Source organism: Zalophus californianus, chromosome 1 (assembly GCF_009762305.2).
Source record: "Zalophus californianus isolate mZalCal1 chromosome 1, mZalCal1.pri.v2, whole genome shotgun sequence".
NCBI classification, from domain to species: Eukaryota; Metazoa; Chordata; class Mammalia; order Carnivora; family Otariidae; genus Zalophus; species Zalophus californianus.
The window spans coordinates 157,017,782-157,035,879 of record NC_045595.1 but is presented as its reverse complement, the minus strand read 5'-3'; the positions used below and the strand labels follow the sequence as shown (position 1 = coordinate 157,035,879).

The 18,098-nt window shown below is 44.5% G+C and overlaps 1 protein-coding gene across 2 annotated transcripts in view; it reads right to left on the bottom strand.

Moving 5' to 3' along the window:
- The window catches only part of DRD3 (dopamine receptor D3), a 35,929-nt gene extending 22,444 nt beyond the window's left edge, over window positions 1-13,485 (bottom strand). For both annotated transcript variants that reach the window (XM_027585383.2, XM_027585384.2), the window contains exons 1-2: window positions 13,216-13,485; window positions 2,984-3,096 (exon numbers count right to left, since the gene is read on the bottom strand). In XM_027585383.2, coding sequence (XP_027441184.1) covers window positions 2,984-3,096; window positions 13,216-13,485 — 383 coding nt within the window. The remainder of the gene's footprint in view (window positions 1-2,983; window positions 3,097-13,215) is intronic.
- Window positions 13,486-18,098: the final 4,613 nt, after the last annotated feature.

Here is an 18,098-nt window from a genome sequence, read left to right as displayed (position 1 = left end):
CTTTACTCTTTTGGTTGTGGTGGAAGGTGGAAGTGAATGTCAAGCATGGATGCCGCCGGTAAAAGGATGCTCTTGTGCAGTTGGAAAGAGGCACCCTCTCCTGGCCAACTCCAGATTTGCAGAGAAAGGCTGGCTGAATTCAGTTCCCAGATGCTTGTGCAGGGCACAACCTCACCTGCCAGCACCCCACATGTGGATGTGTGTGGGTGGAGTGTGTAGGCACCCTCTCAAGAGGGTAGAGAGGAGAGCCGGGAACCAGGAGGCAAGGAGGGGGCTGCCAAAGAGCCTCTCCTAGTAGCTCTTTGTACAGTTCCCGGCTCCCTGCTCCAAGGCTTGATCCTCACCCCTTGGCTCATGTTCTTTCTGAAGGTGCATCTTTGTACTATAAACAGTGGCTACCTTCAGACAAGGACCACTCAGTTCCGTTTAATATTCTTTGTTCAACTTCTGTAACAGGCACAGCAGGGAGACTCCCAGGTGATAAGGAGCTAGGACTAGTGTACGGGTTTGGGGTGGTAGAGGTGATAATAAGCAAACCAGAGGCAGTCTGCTTCTTATATCACTTATATATTTAGGTACTAAGTGTCCAGAAATCACACAAAAGACTTACATGTTCTAAGCAGAGTTCTATTCTCAAAGAGTGAAATATATTATAAAATCCTTAACTATCCCTTCATTTTAAAACAGCTTTATCAAGATATAATCCACATATCGCACAATGCATTCCACTTAAAGTGTGTAATTCAATGTTTTGGGGTGTATTTATAGAATCATGTGCCTATCTCCCTTTATTTTTAAACACATTCTTTAATGGTATGGGTTCCAGCCTTATGGACACATTCTTTAATTCTCCTTCTCAGTTGAAGAGCCAGTGCAAGTGGTAAAAGTCAAAAGACTATCTGGTTGACTGATTGGTCAGCAGTATCACTAGAGGGCAGAGTTTCGGATCCATTTTTTGGTTATTGTTCAAGATTTCCATCTCAGCACATGAAAGGGAGTTTAGGCTGCTGATAGAGAGGGCACAACCCTGGGTCATGCAAACGTCAAACATTGGGAAACGAGGAGGACCTGCTTTAGGACCTGGAGATGCCTTGAGATAGTTAAAGAGAAAGTACTATGAGAGTTCAGGGATGACTGAAACAAGTTGTAGAAATTTGCAAGGGCTTTGTGGGACAGGGGGCAGGTGGGGTAGACCTTGAAGCAAGAGATGAATATGGGGCAACCTGGAAAGAGATGAGATTGAGAAGATAGACTGAGGCTGTAGTGCAGCAAACTTTGAATCTTAGGCTGGGAAGGTAATTCTGATATTTACTCCCCAGGCCAAGGAGATGCTGAAGAGTTTTGGGGAGGGCAATGGACATTTGAACTTAACTGCTGGGGGATCGATTCAGAGAGTGGCGTGTAGGACCAGTTAGGAGGCTGTGGCAGAAGTCTGGTGACAGGTCATAGGAACCAGCAGTAAACATGCACAGTAAGAAAGGCAAGATAGGGGCAAATCTGGGGGCAAAACGGCCAAAAATGGAGTCTATAAGCCTTGACTGCTTAGATGTGGGAGATGAAGAAGAGGAAGGGGACAAAACCCGAGATTGTAAGGCAATGATGCTGCCAATAAGGGATGATCAAGGCAAGATGGTTTGGTGCTTTGATCGTTTGGCTTTTAATGTGTCAAGGAGCCAGTGAGCTGTCTAGGTGGTAATATGTTTTGAAACTCAGGGGAGATCTTAGGGGTGTAGCTGGAGATTTGAGGGGGCTTAGCACAAAGCCCAAGATTATGAACTTGGAGGCAGATAGACATGAATTCCAATGCTGATACTGCTCCATTGGAGGGGTGTGACTTTAGGCCAATTCCTTAATCCCCCTGAGAAGCGGAAATGAAGATAATAGTAGCAGATGAGTTGTTGTGAAGATGGAATGAGGGAGTGCCTGGCAAAGCCTTAGCACAGTAGGTAAGTTCTCAATGATTGGCAGACCTTGTCTGGGCTCCCCGTTCAAGCTAAGGAGAGGGTGGATGGTACTGCTGGGAGAAGGGGTGGAGGAGAGGGAAGAGGTGGTCAGTGGATGGGGAGGGAGGCAGGAGGGGACTCAGAGAAGGGAAGGGTGGAGGCTCTTGAGTAGCAAGAGAGGCCTCAGACTGGAGGGTGAACTTCTTTCCCCAGGGCTCTCTGTGGGCTTGGAAATGTCCAGGGGAGCCGTGGGTGCGTCCAAGGCCCAGGCAGCGGAAAGGGGGAAAGAGGTGAGGAAACCACACGAGAGGAGAAGCGAGCAACAGAGGCACCCAGGGCCAGGGCAGCCCGCTCTTGGGGATGGAAAGAGATACCACTCAGATGGAACGTCCACAGATTTGAGTCACAGTCACAGAGATCCACTCCAGCAACCGAAAAGCAATTCTAAAGAGACATCATTGTTTACTTGTTTGCCTTAAACTCTGTGAAGGAAATAAATAAATAAATAAATAGATCACAGCCGTACTTCCTAAAATCGCCCTTCTCCCCATCCACTTCTGTCCTCTCTCCCTTCCTTGCAAATCCTCCCAAGCTTTTCTCTCTCCTCTCCCTCTTCCTCTTTTCCCCTCCCTTCTTAAAAAAAACAACAACATAATAACAGGAAGTTTTCCTCCCAACTCTTGTCAGCTCCCCTTCTCTCCTTGTCCCCCTCCCCCTTTGCCCCCAGTTAGGAATCACAAAAGCCCCCAAAGGCAAACCCAGAATCCTCTCTAGGGCTCTGGGAGGAAGGAAAGCCTAGGAAAGCTTATGGGATGATTGTTTTTCTCCTGCCACAGGGGTTTCTTCTCTACTGCAAAGGATAGTTTAAAAGAAAAATAGCGAGAAGAAGATGTCCCGGGGGTTCAGCTCCACTTGGCAGAGACCCCAGTGCCCTCAAACGCAAAGCCTGGGCGCCCCAAACAGCAGGAGCAGCTTCCCCAGGCTGGTTTCCCACACCGCCTGGCAGCCAACATCTGCTGGCAGGGGAATCCCAGCCCTACCTGTCGATGCTGATGGCGCAGAGGTTCAGGATGCTGGCGGTACACATCATGACATCCAGGGTGACGAAAACATCGCAGCAAACGCGGCTGAAGTTCCAGACTCCACCTGTCACCTGAGCAGCAGAGACAAGGTGGTCAGTGTTTTCCCCTCACGACCCAGTCAACTCTGCTGCCTTCCCGCGGCTCCCCTGCACATGCGGACGTGCCCTCCCTGTGGTTAGCACCGTTGCTGCCAAGGGCAGGCAGACGCTGAGGGCGTGCCAGGCGGCTCAACATGGTCACCCCAGAGAGGACAAATTCATGGAATGTGAGAACATTAGAGCTGGAATTTGTCCAGTGTTTCTCAAAGTGGGGTCGGCAGTGGGGTTTAGAGATGCACATTTCTGAACCCTTCCCTAGGCCTACTGAGTCAGAATCTCTGAATCTGGATCTGATGCATTTTCATTTTTAAATACCCCCTCCAGTCCTCCCCTGCCCCCATGCCAGTACACCAGGGTTTGAGATCTTGTTCAACCGATCTTGTTCAAACTCAGGAGGCAACTAAAGCTCATCGTGGTTAAGTGATGGGCCCATAGATGTCCAGCTGGTAGTGAAAGAGCTTGGGTAAGAGCCAGATGTGTGCCCTGGGCCCAAACTGCCTTTCTGAAGCCCTCTGCACAGTGGAGAGCTCACCATGTACCCAGGGAATAAGCGGAAGACACGTTCTCCACGAAACTTACCTGTAAGATGAAAATCTATCTGGCTGCTGGTTTTAAAGCTGGGGAGCATTCTGGGACAATATCTGTAAGAACCTATGTGAAATCAGTCTGTGGCAGCCTGCCTGCCTTGGACACCCCGGTTTCAGTCCCCAGGAGGTGGGGGGGAAAGGTGGGTGCAGGGCATTGGAAAGGGGCGCAGGTCCTCTCTCCCACTTCCAGCACCAGGGAGGACAGTCCTGATCTCACGCATTTACATGTGGGTTCCAAGCTCTGAAACTTCCTCCCGCTAATGTAATTTAATTTAGATTCTAGCACATTTCTATTTTGTTTTAAATGCTTTTTTACATAACCTAATCAAACCAGAGAGGTGTGTCAGGGTTGTCACTTTCAGAGTGTCCATAGACTCCATCTTTGGGCCCCAAGGCTTTTGGGCATTTGCCCCTTCCTGTCTGTGGGGACCATGGTTCTCAAGGAGAAACCCCGTGAAGCTTGGTGCCCCAGCTGCAGCTGCGTGTGCATGATATCCCTGCTGGGCAAGCCCGGTGGCTGTTTAAGGGGAAGGGGAGTGAAAAATAGGTACAGTAGCCTCTAAAGTAGCTTCTCAAGGGAAAATGGGAGAGCGCGTAAAGATGGTGCAGTTGCTCTGGTTTGTTTTCGTCACCCAAGATTCTTGTTACCTGTCCGGGTCCCTTTCCTGTTCATTCTTGATTTATCCCACTAAAGAAAGGTTCGGAGAGCCTCTCTCCCCTAATCACTTCTTTCCCCTTCGATTTATTTCTTTTCAGCATCCGATTTTATCCCTGTATTTGGTCATCTCCAGACTATTTTGAGAAACCCTGACCAAAGATATTTTGTCTGAAAGCAACAAGGCAAAGTTCAAACTAGGAAAGAAGTAATTGTTTTTGTTCATTAGGTTGTGGATTTACTTTCTTTCAGCTCAACCATTTGGCTCTATAGAAATAAGGCCTAATATGAATTTATAAGAATTCTGAGAATGAGAAACTCGTAAAAGGGGAGGCATACAGTCATAATAGCACACTGATTTATGGGAGCCAGGGGAAGAAAGATGGTTTTCTCAGCACATAGGATGGTTGTATGCTGTGAAAGCTTCTTGCAGAAGCAATGAATATAAAAACCCGGCAGGTTTTTATATGAAATCTCATTTTAACATATGCCTACTATGCAATATATGTCTTAAATTGGATAAAACCCACTTTTTGTTCTGTAAAATTGTGAATGCCTGTTTGTGTCTGTGAGCTGGGGTGAAAATGTAGGTGCAAGAGGATGGTTGCAACAACAGCAAACTCCAGTGCTTGCTGGGTGTTTATTTGTTCATTCATTCATTCATTCATTCATAAAGCAAGGGGTTGTGAAGCCCTTAATACTTAGTTCATAGAAGGAGGGTTTGTTATGTGTTTTAAGAGGTTTTAAAAATGTACTTCGGACCCTGGCCTTGAAGAACTGATATGGTAACTGAGGAGCAAGGCATTCTTAAATAAAATAACCAGAGATCATCCTGAGGGCCAAACACTCTTAATACAATCTAACATTTATTGAAAACTTACTTTACATGGGTCACTGGCCCACATAACCCGTTTTCGGGAATTTCTACAGCTTTGAAACTTTAGATTCTGAAAACTGAATTTGTTTTTTTACTGTGTGTGCTCTTAAAGCTTTTTGGGGACAAATTATACACTTATTTTATGGGAAAGTAAATGACTGTTACTTAATTCTGTAGGAGCAGGGACTCTGACTTGTTTGCTGCTGCATCCCAGGCTCCTAGAGCAGGGCCCAGTACACAGATATATTCTGGAAGAGTGAATGGTCTCTGACCTACTCTGTATTCATACTAATAGCTAACATTTATTGAATGCTTACTAAGTCTTGATGTTCTGCAAAGCACTTTGCATACATGGCCTCTTGGCTGCTTCTCATCCTGTGAGGGGTGGCTACTGTTTTCACGGCAGAGAAAGGGCCAGAAACTGGGAGAGGGTCGGCACCCCACCCAGGGTGGCACAGCCAGCAGAAGCAGACAGCCCACAGAAAAGGAGGTCACTACCTGCCCTGCTCCAGGGGAGCGTCAGGTCGGGAGGGGCAGGTGCTAGAAAAGGATGGGAGTGGGCAGATTCAAGGGGAAGGGAGAAAACCATGTGCTCAGCAAGGATTTTTGTGTGAGAAACGGCATCACCTCCCTTCTAGGAAATGAGGCACCCTCTTTCTGATCGCCTCTATCACAGGGTTCCAAAAACAGTGCAAAAGACAGGGGTGGCTGCTGGCCTTGGGGTCTAGTGAAAGCACACACCCGGCAGGTTTTTTGCTACCCTGCTTCTTAAGCCCCTCACGGCCAAAGCCCTTCAAGCCTCCCCCTGGCTTCGCCTGTGGCCCTCCCCCTCCCCCCCAGTTCTGGCTGTCCTCGTCTCCCGTCTCTAATTCCACCATGAAAATCTCCATTCTCCTTGATCTCAGTGAAAGTGTCAAAAAGAAAACAGTCTGATCAGCGGATTGAAGTAACTCCCACTAAGGTGCGTCACTTAGCCTTTCCTGGAGCTTACTCCTTAAAATAAGTCTCTTAACTGGTGGATGTGTAGTGAAAATACTTATTTTGGTTTTTTTTTTTTTACTCGAGTCCTCCACATGGAGTAAATAAGAGTGAGCAATCAATAGAGCTGCAAAGGGCCATGACCATGCCCAAGTAACTCTCATAGCTGTCTCAGAGCAACCCGATGAGACAAATATTATTTTCAACTTACCGGTAAAGAAATGGAGACTGAGAATGGTTGTGTGCTTTGCCCAAGGACACATAGCTAGTAAAAGAAGCTGGAATTTCAAACCCTTAATATTAACGATTGCTCTATGTTGCCTCTCCAGGTTAGCACCCTGCCGTACCCCTGCTGGGAAGCCTACAGGTTCATTGCATTCTGCCATCATAGGAGGGAGGGGCGCTGGTGCTGGCCCATCCATCCACCACACAGCCAATATCTTTTGAGGGCCTGGTACTTTGCTTGGGTGAGTATACTGAAATAAATGAAACCTGTTTTTGTCCCCAGGGCCTCAGCATACAGTGTGAGCACATAAGGGAGACTCCTATATGAGTGGGTGTGGGTGAACTGAGGGCCCAGGAGAGAGACACCAAGAGAATAACTGTGATACAATGGGAAAAGTGCTGATGGTGAGGTAAGGACAAAGTGTGGGGGGAACATAAAAGGGGAAGGGAGGGGGCGCCTGGGTGGCTCAGTCGTTAAGCATCTGCCTTTGGCTCAGGTCATGATCCCAGGGTCCTGGGATCAAGTCCTGCATCAGGCTTCCCCGCTCAGCCGGAAGCCCGCTTCTCCCTCTGAGTCTCTCCCCTCTCACGCTCTCTCTCAAGCTTTCTCTCTCTCAAATAAATAAATAAAATCTTTATAAAAAAGGGGGGGGAAGGGAGTTTTGAAATTAAAGCAAAAAAAAAAGCAAAACCAAAATCTGATGGATTTAAGGTTCTTTAGAGACATGATTCTACCTTTCTCCTAAATTGTAATGAATAACTCACTACAGAATTCTGCAGCAGCCAGGTGGTGTTACTCTCACTTGCTAATGAATATAACTCCCTTTGGCAATGCAGAAGGTGGGAGTAAGCAAGAAAGTGTCTTCAGGTACTGAAGTTGGCTATTGATTTCCAACAGACACAGCCTAAGGCAGCATTTCCCAAATTTACTGATTATAAGGCAGCGTTTCCCAAATCACCTGAGGCTCTTGTTAAACAAAATGATTCTCAGGCCCCACTCAGAATAATAAATCCCTCCAGTGATTACTCTACTGCCTGGGAGGTTTGGGAAATGCTGGTCTGAGGATGTGGGGGTCAAGGTAGCAGGCATGACATTGTCTTCAGAAATGGTCATCCCTAAAAGCAGGGCTCCTTGACCATTCTGTGTTCTACGGATCCCTTTGGTCTCATGGTTCCCTTCTCAGAAGAATATTTTTAAGTGCGTACAATAAAATACAGTGGATCACAAAGAATACCAATTATACTGAAATATAGTTACCAAAGTATTTTAATATATGTGCTTCTTTAATAATGCATTAAATAACAAAGACTGGCAGCAGGTCCAAAAGCCCTGTAATTTCAAAGTACTCGTGAGTGTGGATGGTATTTCAAGGTGTCCACAACAACTCTGATGGGATTTGAAAATATAAATATCTGTGATTTCTATTGGGGACACTAAGGATTGCTTCTGCTGTGGGTTGATGCCTACATTCATAATTGAAGAAATGCTAAGTTTCAGTTTAGTGAAAATAAAGAAGTAATTTTATTTACATCCAAGTTGATGGACTGTCCTGATGAAGAATTCCTGCTCCAAGGATGGATTTTTAGTTGTTTGGGGAGATGTCTAAGGGGCAAAAATGGAATTACTTCTCTAGCCTCTTCATTCCATTTTTGTTTGCCACGTTTGGAATCTTTTTGGGGTGCAGGGGGATTGTGAGGCAAGATAGGGGATCCAGTTATCTGAATCCCAATTTCCTTATCTGTGAAATGGGGGCCAGTTTACAGATTAGTGGTTCCTAAATGTCAGTTTGTAGCAGGTGGCCAGCTGCTTGCATAAATTACCTAGGGTAGGAGTGGGGCTGGGGCAGCGGAGCTGGTACAATTACTATAGACTTCCAGAGCCATCCCTGGAAGTTCTGGTTTGGTAGATCTGGGGTAGAGCCAGTAGTTTGTATTTTGAACAAGCAGTTCTCTGTAATGAAGATTTAGCTCAGAACTGCTCAAAGTTTAGATGCATAAGGGTCATGGAAGAACCCATTGAAAATGCAGATTCTCCTTTATTTTTACAATCAGTGTCATTACAAGGGTCAAAGGTTCCTCTCTCCCAAAACAGTTTTGTTCTTTCCCATCATTATCTGACCTTGATCACTGTCTGTGGTGAGTTTCCCTGCCTCAATGTTACCCCCCTGCTCTTTTTTTGCTTGGTGTACAGTACTCAGTTCTCACATCATTTTTCCTGTCCACACTGGGACCCAAGTGGTCTGAGTTTACTATTCTAAAGGTTCCTCCGGCTGCTTACGTTGCCTTTCTGCCCTGATATAAGTGCATTAAACATCACAAAAGGTGCTTAACCGAGTGGAACAAAATGGGATGTTTGTGCTTGGAGAGTGAGCTCCACACAGACTGCAGCTTCTAAAGCAGGAAATTAAAAACTTGAGAGGGAATCAGAGAGAGAACTATTTGTTATGGCCCAGAAAAGAGTTTTCGAGAAAATGCTGCAAACTGAATTAAAGAGACAGCCAGGCCAGAGCCCGCTGAAATATAACCTACTCTGAGATCACCTGCATGATTTTTATCCTGAACTTCTCTGCGAGGCCTGAGGACAAAGAAAACTGAAGGTCAGTGAGTAGCCCCTGCTAGTCCCTCTGTGTAAGCCCAGGCTCCCATGTGCCTTAATGAAGAGGATGGTGCTGTGAAAGCCACTGTGGTGTGTCCATGCTGGCTGTCCTCTGCCTTCGTTCCGATAGTCCTTGGATTCCACTGGGAAACCATGAAATTCCTGAGCAGGTCTTTGATGTGTGCCATGGAAGGAACATATCATTTCTGCCAAACCAACTCTTCTATCCAGTGATTAGTTCAGAGAAAATCATGTGCCAGAAGCCAGTCCAATCAAAGTATACCTTAGCACTTCTACTGGAAATTCTGGGACACAGATTTTCTCTCCTGGTGTGAATAGTGTGGTGTACATATGTGCCTATAACTTACCCTGTGCTGTGGACAAGGCCAATACAGAGAAGAGAGCTGAGAGAATTGTGGAGAAATGGAGCTAGAGCCCTGTTCAAACTGTGCCTGCAGCCTACCCTACCACAGGACTTTTAAAGTTCCTGGTGTGAAAGAAAAATGCATTCTGTTTATTGCTTAGGTCAGTTGGAATTAAGTTTTCTTTTACTCACTACTGAAAGTGTCTTAACTCAGATTTATAGTTCACACCTTTGAGTTATCAAAGCACTTTCTCAGTTGATGACAGTTGAGCCTAACATCAAGCCTATGAGATAGGAAAAGTATACTTATCACCTCCATTTTATTCACTTGATTCCTGGTCTTCTGACTTCCAGTTCTGAGGCTTTCTCATAGCATAACCCTGTGCAGGAATGATATTCATCCCGGTGAATTCCAGAAGCACAGTGTTCTGTGACATTTTATTTGCCCGTCTCACATCAATTCCTCATACTACATCCTCTTTTTAAATAAAACTCACATTTTCACTTTCTTTTCTATCCTCCCCTGTATCCTTCCCTTATGATCCAATTTTGGCTAATTAAACTTAAGGGAAGTCCCTTAGGAGATGCTTTGAGGCGCTCCAGGGAAAGGGCTTTTTCCCCCCTTTCTCTCTCTTTCTTTCTCCTCTGTCCCCACCCATCCTATTTTTAAATAAGGCCATGGCAGCCATCCTGTGAGCGGCATGAGGAAGTAAGCCAGTTTGCCAAGGATGGAAGAGATTGACACCATGGGGCAGCTGAATCAACACCAACAATCCCCTTCCTCCAGAATTCTGGTTGTGTGAGAAAAGTAACACCTATTTGTTTAAGCCATAGCAAGTAAAGTTTTCCAATATTTACAGCATACATACTGGTGCCTGGCAAAATTAGGCAATTTTCCTTCGAAGGAAGGTATCTGGCCAGTATGAGCCAATATTTCCTTCAAAGAAGATAGATGTATTCAAATCAAAGCATAGGAAGCTGTGAATTTGGCAGCTAATTTGGCCACTGCATGGTGTTCTTCTAATTTCTGTGCTGTCCTCTTGGGGCCCCTCAAGGCTACAGCAGTCTCTATGCTATGGTCAACACTGCATCCTTTCCTCTTTCCAAGGGAGCCCTTAGGTATAATCATGTAATTACTAGACCAGTTACTCAAACTGTACCACCGTTAGGACAAATTACTGTGAGTAATACTTTGCTCTTCTCTGAGACACATGGACTTATATATCCACAGTCCTTTTAAGGGCTCAAGGTACTCTTCTCTCATTGAGATACCCTGTCTGCTTCTGAGGTCCACAGAAAGCAAGCAGGTATTTAAGATGAAAAAAAGCATATACTGTGGTGGGTTAGGGAGACCCACTCCTTTGGAATAGAACCTTCTAATAACTGGTTGTCTGTTAATTATGGTTGCTTTAAGTCATATTCTTTTATTGATAGAGACCCTTAGTGGACTGTTGGCGAAAGTGGTACAGAAATATTAAATAGCATTGACTAGAGCTTTAAAGTAAGTAGGGAAGACCAAAAAGAGGTCCCAAAGCCCATTTCCCAGTGGAGAGATGTCTCCCAAATCTTCTTTATGTGATTGCAGACTTATTTGACCATGCTCTTGATTACTGAACCCTTGCACCAAATAACCTGTTGGACAGAATGCATATTCATTTTTATGAGGGAGAGCCAAGAGCTTCACCAGAGGTCATAGGAGAGAACTCATAAATCCACCCTGCAGAGAGTCTAGCAAGCCTTTGGTAACATTTCATGCTGGCTCTCTGTGGGCTCAGTTGCTCTTCTATGCTCAGCAGAAGGGGGACATCATCAATTTTGGCAGATGTGGCTAGCAGTGGATGCCGTGGGTGTCTAGCATGGGAAAATCATAATGTCAATATCCTACACCAGTATCTACAGAGATTTTCCAATATGGTCTATCCAGAGTCCTGGAAGCAACCCCAAATGGACAGTTGAAGAGGGACCTTGAGTGGCCTTTGTTATAGTTACCAGAAGACTGGTTTTATTTCAGGGGCAATTAAATTAAAATGTTTATTAGAGTGAAGGTCTCCATCCTGTATTTCTTTCTGGCATTCAGCCTTCTGAAAAACTTAAGAATCCTTGTAATGTATAGGGGTGGACATAAACACTGAGGTGTGGGATGGTGGTGTTATAAATCATTAACTGATCCATAGTGGTTTGTAGCACTTTAAATCTGCCTTATTCTCGAGCAGAAATATCACGTTATCCAACTCCTTTTCAGTATCATTATTATTGAATGTAAAAAAAAATAAACAGTTCATTGAAACAATAGATATAGCTGCAAATGGTATAAGCAGGAATTGCCCATCTAATGCATACATTACAGAAAAGTTTCATTTAATCATTCATATAGCAAATATTTATTTAGCACGTATTATGTGCCAGGTAGTGTGTTTAGACTATAGGAAAAAAAAAAACAAAGACATAGCTTCTGACTTCAAGGTTGTCTCAGTCAGTTTGGGTTGACAGAAAAGTCAAGATAATTACAAGATCTTTTGCCATCAGGCTTATCCTAACAGGGAAAAATTAATGCTTGGTTTTTTTCTCCAACTCTTCCCTTAGCCTTTACATCTATCCCAATCAGACTAGATGTTTTTCTGCTTTTCCTTTCCTTTTCTATTTTCTTGATTTCTTTCCTTTATGTTTCCCCTTTGAGATCATAAGTCTAATTTTAGTTCCCAGTCATTCTTTAATAGGGGTAGCATCCTAGGTGGTTTATGTTTGATGTTTTTGCTCTCCTGTGATATGTCATACTTAATTAACTGTCACCTTCACTATTAATATTAACTGAGATATTAATCTGATGAATTTTAATTTCTCTTAATCATAGCATCATTTTGATCCTTCATTGGATACTTCTTTAAAATGATACATGATACACAGTGCAGGAGGGACATATTAATAGTACATTAAAGTGTTTTTAAAAAACTCTTTAGTAATTGCATGTTTTCCTGGTAGGAATATCTGTTTCTTGAACAGGTGTAGGCACCCTGATTCCTTTGTTAGTAAATGGATGTTTTGTCTTGATCACCTCCTGACTCTGTTTTGCACTTTCAAATGAAAATACTTTCAAATTTAAGAAATGTTTCTCTCCAGAAGAATTCTCCAGGGTCTGCTGCATTATCTGACTGGCAAGGGCTCTGTACTATTAATGGAGGCATCAAAAATATAAATGTGAAGGTTTGGTCTGTTTGGTAGCAGAGTCTGTAAAGAGCTGGTGCCCAGGAGGAAAGAGCTGAGTCCAAGGGTAACTAAACTATCAAAAGAAGTCTGATCTATTTGCAGACTGTTTTTTCTCTCTTTTCCTCTTATTCATTAAAAATTTTTTTTTGTTTTTCTATAATTCCTTCTGCATCCCCCTCCACCCTCGTTGTTGTCCTGCATCCTTCCGGCACTTCCCCATCCCTCTATATACATTGAAAAACTGATGAAGATGCCCACGGATTGCTTCCCTCAACCCCCCACATCTCTGAGACATGATTGGCACAGAGATTAAACCTGATGCATTTTTATGATGAGTAGCATCACTCAAGCCCAGTCACCTGGATGCTGGAGACCCAGGAACACAATCATTCCTGGCTCCTTGGTTCTGATGTAGGCAAGTGATGTCAGATAATGGCTGTTTTCAGGCCTTCAGTTCCCTTAGGAAAGGGAGAATGACAGGAGCCCTCCTTCCTTCCTAGTCCCAGGATCGTGGCAGGGAGCATTTTGAGCCCAGAAGGCCAGGAACTCAGGGAAGACAAAGACAAGTATGGTCACACAGGCAGCCTGCAGCTGGGGCTCACTCACCTCCAGGTACACCACCCAGGGCATCACCAAGGTGGCCACCAGCAGGTCTGCCACAGCCAGGCTCACCACCAGGTAGTTGGTGGTGGTCTGCAAAGCCCGTTCCTTCAGCACTGCCACACACACTAGACCATTGCCGAAGACGATGGCCAGGATGAGCGCACAGTAGGAGAGTGCATAGTAGGTATGTGGGTGGCCCCGGCTGGCCGCTGTGGAGTTCTCTGCCCCACAGGTGGAGTTGATCTGGCTGCTCAGCTGGTTCAGAGGCGCCATAGCCCAGAGGGAGAAGAGTGACCCCAGTGGATTTCCTGGGAGGAGACAGAAAACAATGTTGGTAAAACTGGACTCTTTGGAGCTTGGCTGCTTGGGTACATTTTTATGTATTGTTTCAACAAATATTTATGGAGCACTTCCTATATGCTTGGTACTGTTTTATGCACTGGAAATACAGCAATGAAAAAAAAATTCCTGCCCTCATGTTGGGGCCCACTGGGGGAGGAGAATACAGTAAGAAGTAAGATAAATAAAGGATGTAGTATGGAAGAGAATACAGTAAGAAACTAGATAAATAATGGATGTAGTATGTTTGGTGATATGCATTTTGGAGAATGATAAATCAGAGAAGGAGGTAAGGAGATGGGGAGGATTTTGTGTGTGTGCCTAGGGTATCTGAGGGAAATTTTTAATCAGGGTAATCAGGAAGCCTTGTGGAGAAGGTGACAACTGAGTCAAGACCTGGAGGACATGAGGAAGCCAACCATGCAGATATCTGCAGGAAGAGTGGTCCAAGCAAAAGGGATAGCAGGTACAAAGGCAGGACAGGCTGGTGTGTGGAAGGCAGAAGGGAGACCAGAGTGGCTGGAGCCAAGTGGGATGGAGAGGTTGTGTAGGACCATTGAAAGAGCTATGCTTGGATTCTGAGTGGAGAGCTGTTGATGGAGAGCTGTTGCAGGATGAGAATCCCAGCTCTGCCACTTCCTAGTGCTGGGCCTTGGGCATGTTACTGCACCTTTCTGAGCTTCATTTTCCTCCTCTGTAGAGTGGAGGAAACAGTGGAATCCATCCCATAAGTTTTTTTGTGAGGATTAAGTGAGCTGTTAAATATGTAAGATATTGAAAGCTATGATACCTAGAAAGCTATTTTCTCTTACCTGTTTCTCTGAGCTTCCCATCCCCCTTTCCTTGTTTTCTCTCTACCCTCTCTGTGGCCCCCATTTGCCTTTTGCCCTGCCTCCCTCTGTCTCTGCCTTTAGTTTCCCATATCTCTCTTGTATTTTGAGTGGGGCGTGGTAGGTGTGGGATGCTGGCTTGTGGGAGAAAAACTCAAGAGTAATGGAGTATAGAGGCAGTGCAGTTGTTTTTATACTTAGGGAAAAATCCATGTGTGGAATTTTACTTGAAACCTCCTAATTTTAAAAGATTGGTTACTAATTAAAAAGATGTTTAAGCCCTATGAAGTCCCTTCTCCCCCCACCCCCAAAATCCCATGTCCATGGGCCAATGACCCATGATCATAAATTTTCAACTTCTGATGTGATCCAAAGCCCTCACTTTTCAAACAGGGAAATTGAGACCCAGAGAGATGAGTAACATATCTTAAGTCATAAAGCTGATTAGAGCCAGAACGGGCATGCAGCCCTTCTGATTCTTCCAAAATTCTCCTTTGGCATCTGAAAGCCATAACAACGGACCTGTCAGCATCCCACTGGGATGAAAAAACCCTCAAACTGTGGGGACTTTGGACTTAGGGTAGGAAAGGTATCAGAACCCATCAGCTTCCCCTGTGACACCAGCCTCTTGGGGCCAGCCCTAAACAAGGGACTCTGGGCTCACAGCCAGATTTGTGTGTGTCTGGGGCTGGGGTGGGGGTGGGGAGGGAAGGCAACAAAAATCACCATGTCCCTGTAGAAAAATATGGAAATGCCTGTGCATTAAAGCCTTGTGTGCTGGAAGACGGACTCCTGCCATGGGATCTGTGCTTTAGAGGGTCCCACTCTGGACCCCCTCTGTCATGTCCTCCCCACGGGATGAGGTCATTGCTCTCCCACAGCACCGAGGAGCAGGTCCACCAAGAGTTCACGCTTTATTCTAAACCACACTCTGGGCACCAAGATCACAGAATTCTCTGTCCAAACTGCATGGAGCCTGTTTCCAAAACACAGGCCCTATTCTGGATCTGTCAACCTGAGGGTAGACTGTGTCATGTATGTTTGGGGCCCCTGAGCTCAAGAGGTAGCTCGTTGGGGGAGCTCAGATGAGTAGCCTGGGTACAGCCTGAAGTAGGGAGAGAAGAGGATGGAGTGCCTGGGGAAGGATTTGGGGTGGAAGGGACCTTCTCCTGCCCTCTCACATTTTGTTTTGAACTCTTAAGGACCTAGGAATCCTAAATTCAAACCTGGCCTTCCAGATGGTCACAGAGGTATATTTTTTAAGGCAGGAGTATTAAACATTTTATTCACTGGTTTGTTGGTTATAACTAAAATACTTAGACAAGGAGTATATGGGCCTCCATGGGAACACTTGCTCCAGGCCCTGGCAGAGGTAGAGGCTGCCTTGGTGGCCAGGCTTTGCTCTCAATCCTGGGATCTGCAGCTCCCCCGTCGATGAGGGAATTGGCCTAATCATGTATGTCATTTTGTGCCTCATTTTTGAAATGTTTCATCCTGGAATGTGTGTAAGTGTTAAAATGAACAAATGATTGTAAGGGGCCGACTTGGAATGAATTCAGAGAATTGTTTTAAAGAAAATTGTTCTTTATCTTGGCACACTGTACTCAATAAATTTTAAAACATAATAATAGTTTTTGATAATAATTATAATTATTTGGAAAGGGCAGCTGCTACCCTGGAGATAGAAACACTGCTGCCAAGAGCTTTTTGAAAAATACAATGCCTTCTGATTTTTCGCGGATATTTCTACCTTTGAGGCCAGCTCAAACCCAGAACACCTTTCCTTCTGCAACTGGACCAATTGGGAAAACAGTGGCCAGAAATCAGTCTTTCGTGGGGTCTGCAGTTGGCTAATGATGTCTTAGCTGGATCTTGCCTGATGGGTAAGATGGAAGCACAAAACCTTAGGGATGTTTGTTACCATCTTGGACTTTTTACTCTGTTGAGGTTTGACAGCTACTTAAAGATCATACAGCTGAGTGTCAATGGCTAATTAAACAAAAGGAAACCCTCAACTCTGAAAATTGATTGTGAGCCTGATGTTGGAATCATATTTGTTTGGATTTCTGGTGTATTATTATTTTTGCATTGCTTTGTCGCTGGTCTTAGGTTTGGTGTAGTACTAGGTGGGTGTAAGCCTTGGTTGTCCAGGCAGTTCCTGATGATTGCTGTGGTGGATGGAAGCAGAAAGTGAGTGAAAGGCTGGATTACTCCCCGCTTCTCAGCTAATTGTTTCAACTCTCTCCCTCCTTAGAGCTTTCTTTCGTCTTTTTTTTTTTTTTTTTAAACCAGCATTGCTTATATAACACAGAGCTGGGTTGGGCTTTTTCCTTTCTTTTTCCCTCTGATAAATATATTACCAGATAGCAAACTGGTTTCAGGTAGGAAGAAGCAGGAAGCCTGAAGAATTTGTTTACTTAATAATCAACTCTTTAAGTAATTCATACTGATAGCCTGGTCTCCTCGTCAGCAAAATGTGGTTATCATACCCACTCCGTGGAGTTATTGTGAAGATCAAGTAATACTGTATATGTAAAGTCTTGGCACTACTGACAATTGGGGCTGGATAATTTTTTTTGGAGGGGTCGTTGTCGTGTGCCTTATAGGATGATTAGCAGTATCCCTGACTTGCACATACTAGTACCAGTAGCACTCGCCTTCGCCCAGGCTGTGACAGCCAAAACGGTCTCCAGACATTGTCAAATGTCTCTTGGGGGACAAAATTGTTCTTCCAATTGAGAATCATGGCTTTAACATAATGCTGGCACAAGCACTTGAAGTACTGTGGCTTTTATTGTTAAAGGGGAAGTGGGAATAAGTGAAGGGGTCAAGTAAGCTACAATTGCAGAGTGGCTAATGGACTTGGAAATTAGGAGATTACTGGCGACCTCAGCAAAGAGTGTTAGTAGTTAAGGATGGACGAGGGGTGAGAAAGTGGAGAAGGCAAGGACTAGAAGATTATGGCTGGTCTTACTCTTTTAAGATTCATTATATATAGCACTATTCACAAATTTTAATGAGCCTTTGAACTTCTTACAAAGTATTGATTTATCTTGGTCTTTATAGTTTATTCAAGCATCTCTGAAAGTGAGTGCATAATTTATTTTGTGAAAAGCAGAGGTACAGAGAGTAGTCAGGTCCCCATCAGCTATGGCATACATCTGGCTTCACTGATACTCAGTCCCTCAGTGCTGAGCTACATTCTGCCTGGAATGTTTGTGGGGTGCCTCTTTGGCACTCAGTTCCATACCAGGCATGTTAGGAAGATACTCATCAAGGATTACCAGGTTTTAATTGTTTGTTCCCTTTCCTTAAGAATATTGAATTAGGCAAAAGCCAAACATAAAAAAAAATCAATCTCCTTCTGAAGACAGTGGTCACCATCTCTCCTGTTTACTACCGTGTGCAGGGTACTAGTATTTTACACATATTATCTCATTTTAATATTTATAGCAGCCCTGAAGTTCGATATTGATATCCCTTTTTTATAGATTAAAAAACTGAGTCAAAGAGAGGTTCAGTAACTTTCTCAAGATTATATAATGTGTAGGGGGCTGTATTGAGCCTAGCTTTGATTTTGGGTCTCCTTAAATATCAAACTCACAACTTATTTAATGTGTCTATGCTGGGGGTGGACATTGATGTATGGAGTCATTTCCGATTAGAGAAGGTTTTTCCTAAACCCAGAACAGAACACCTTAAAAGCAGGGTTCTGTG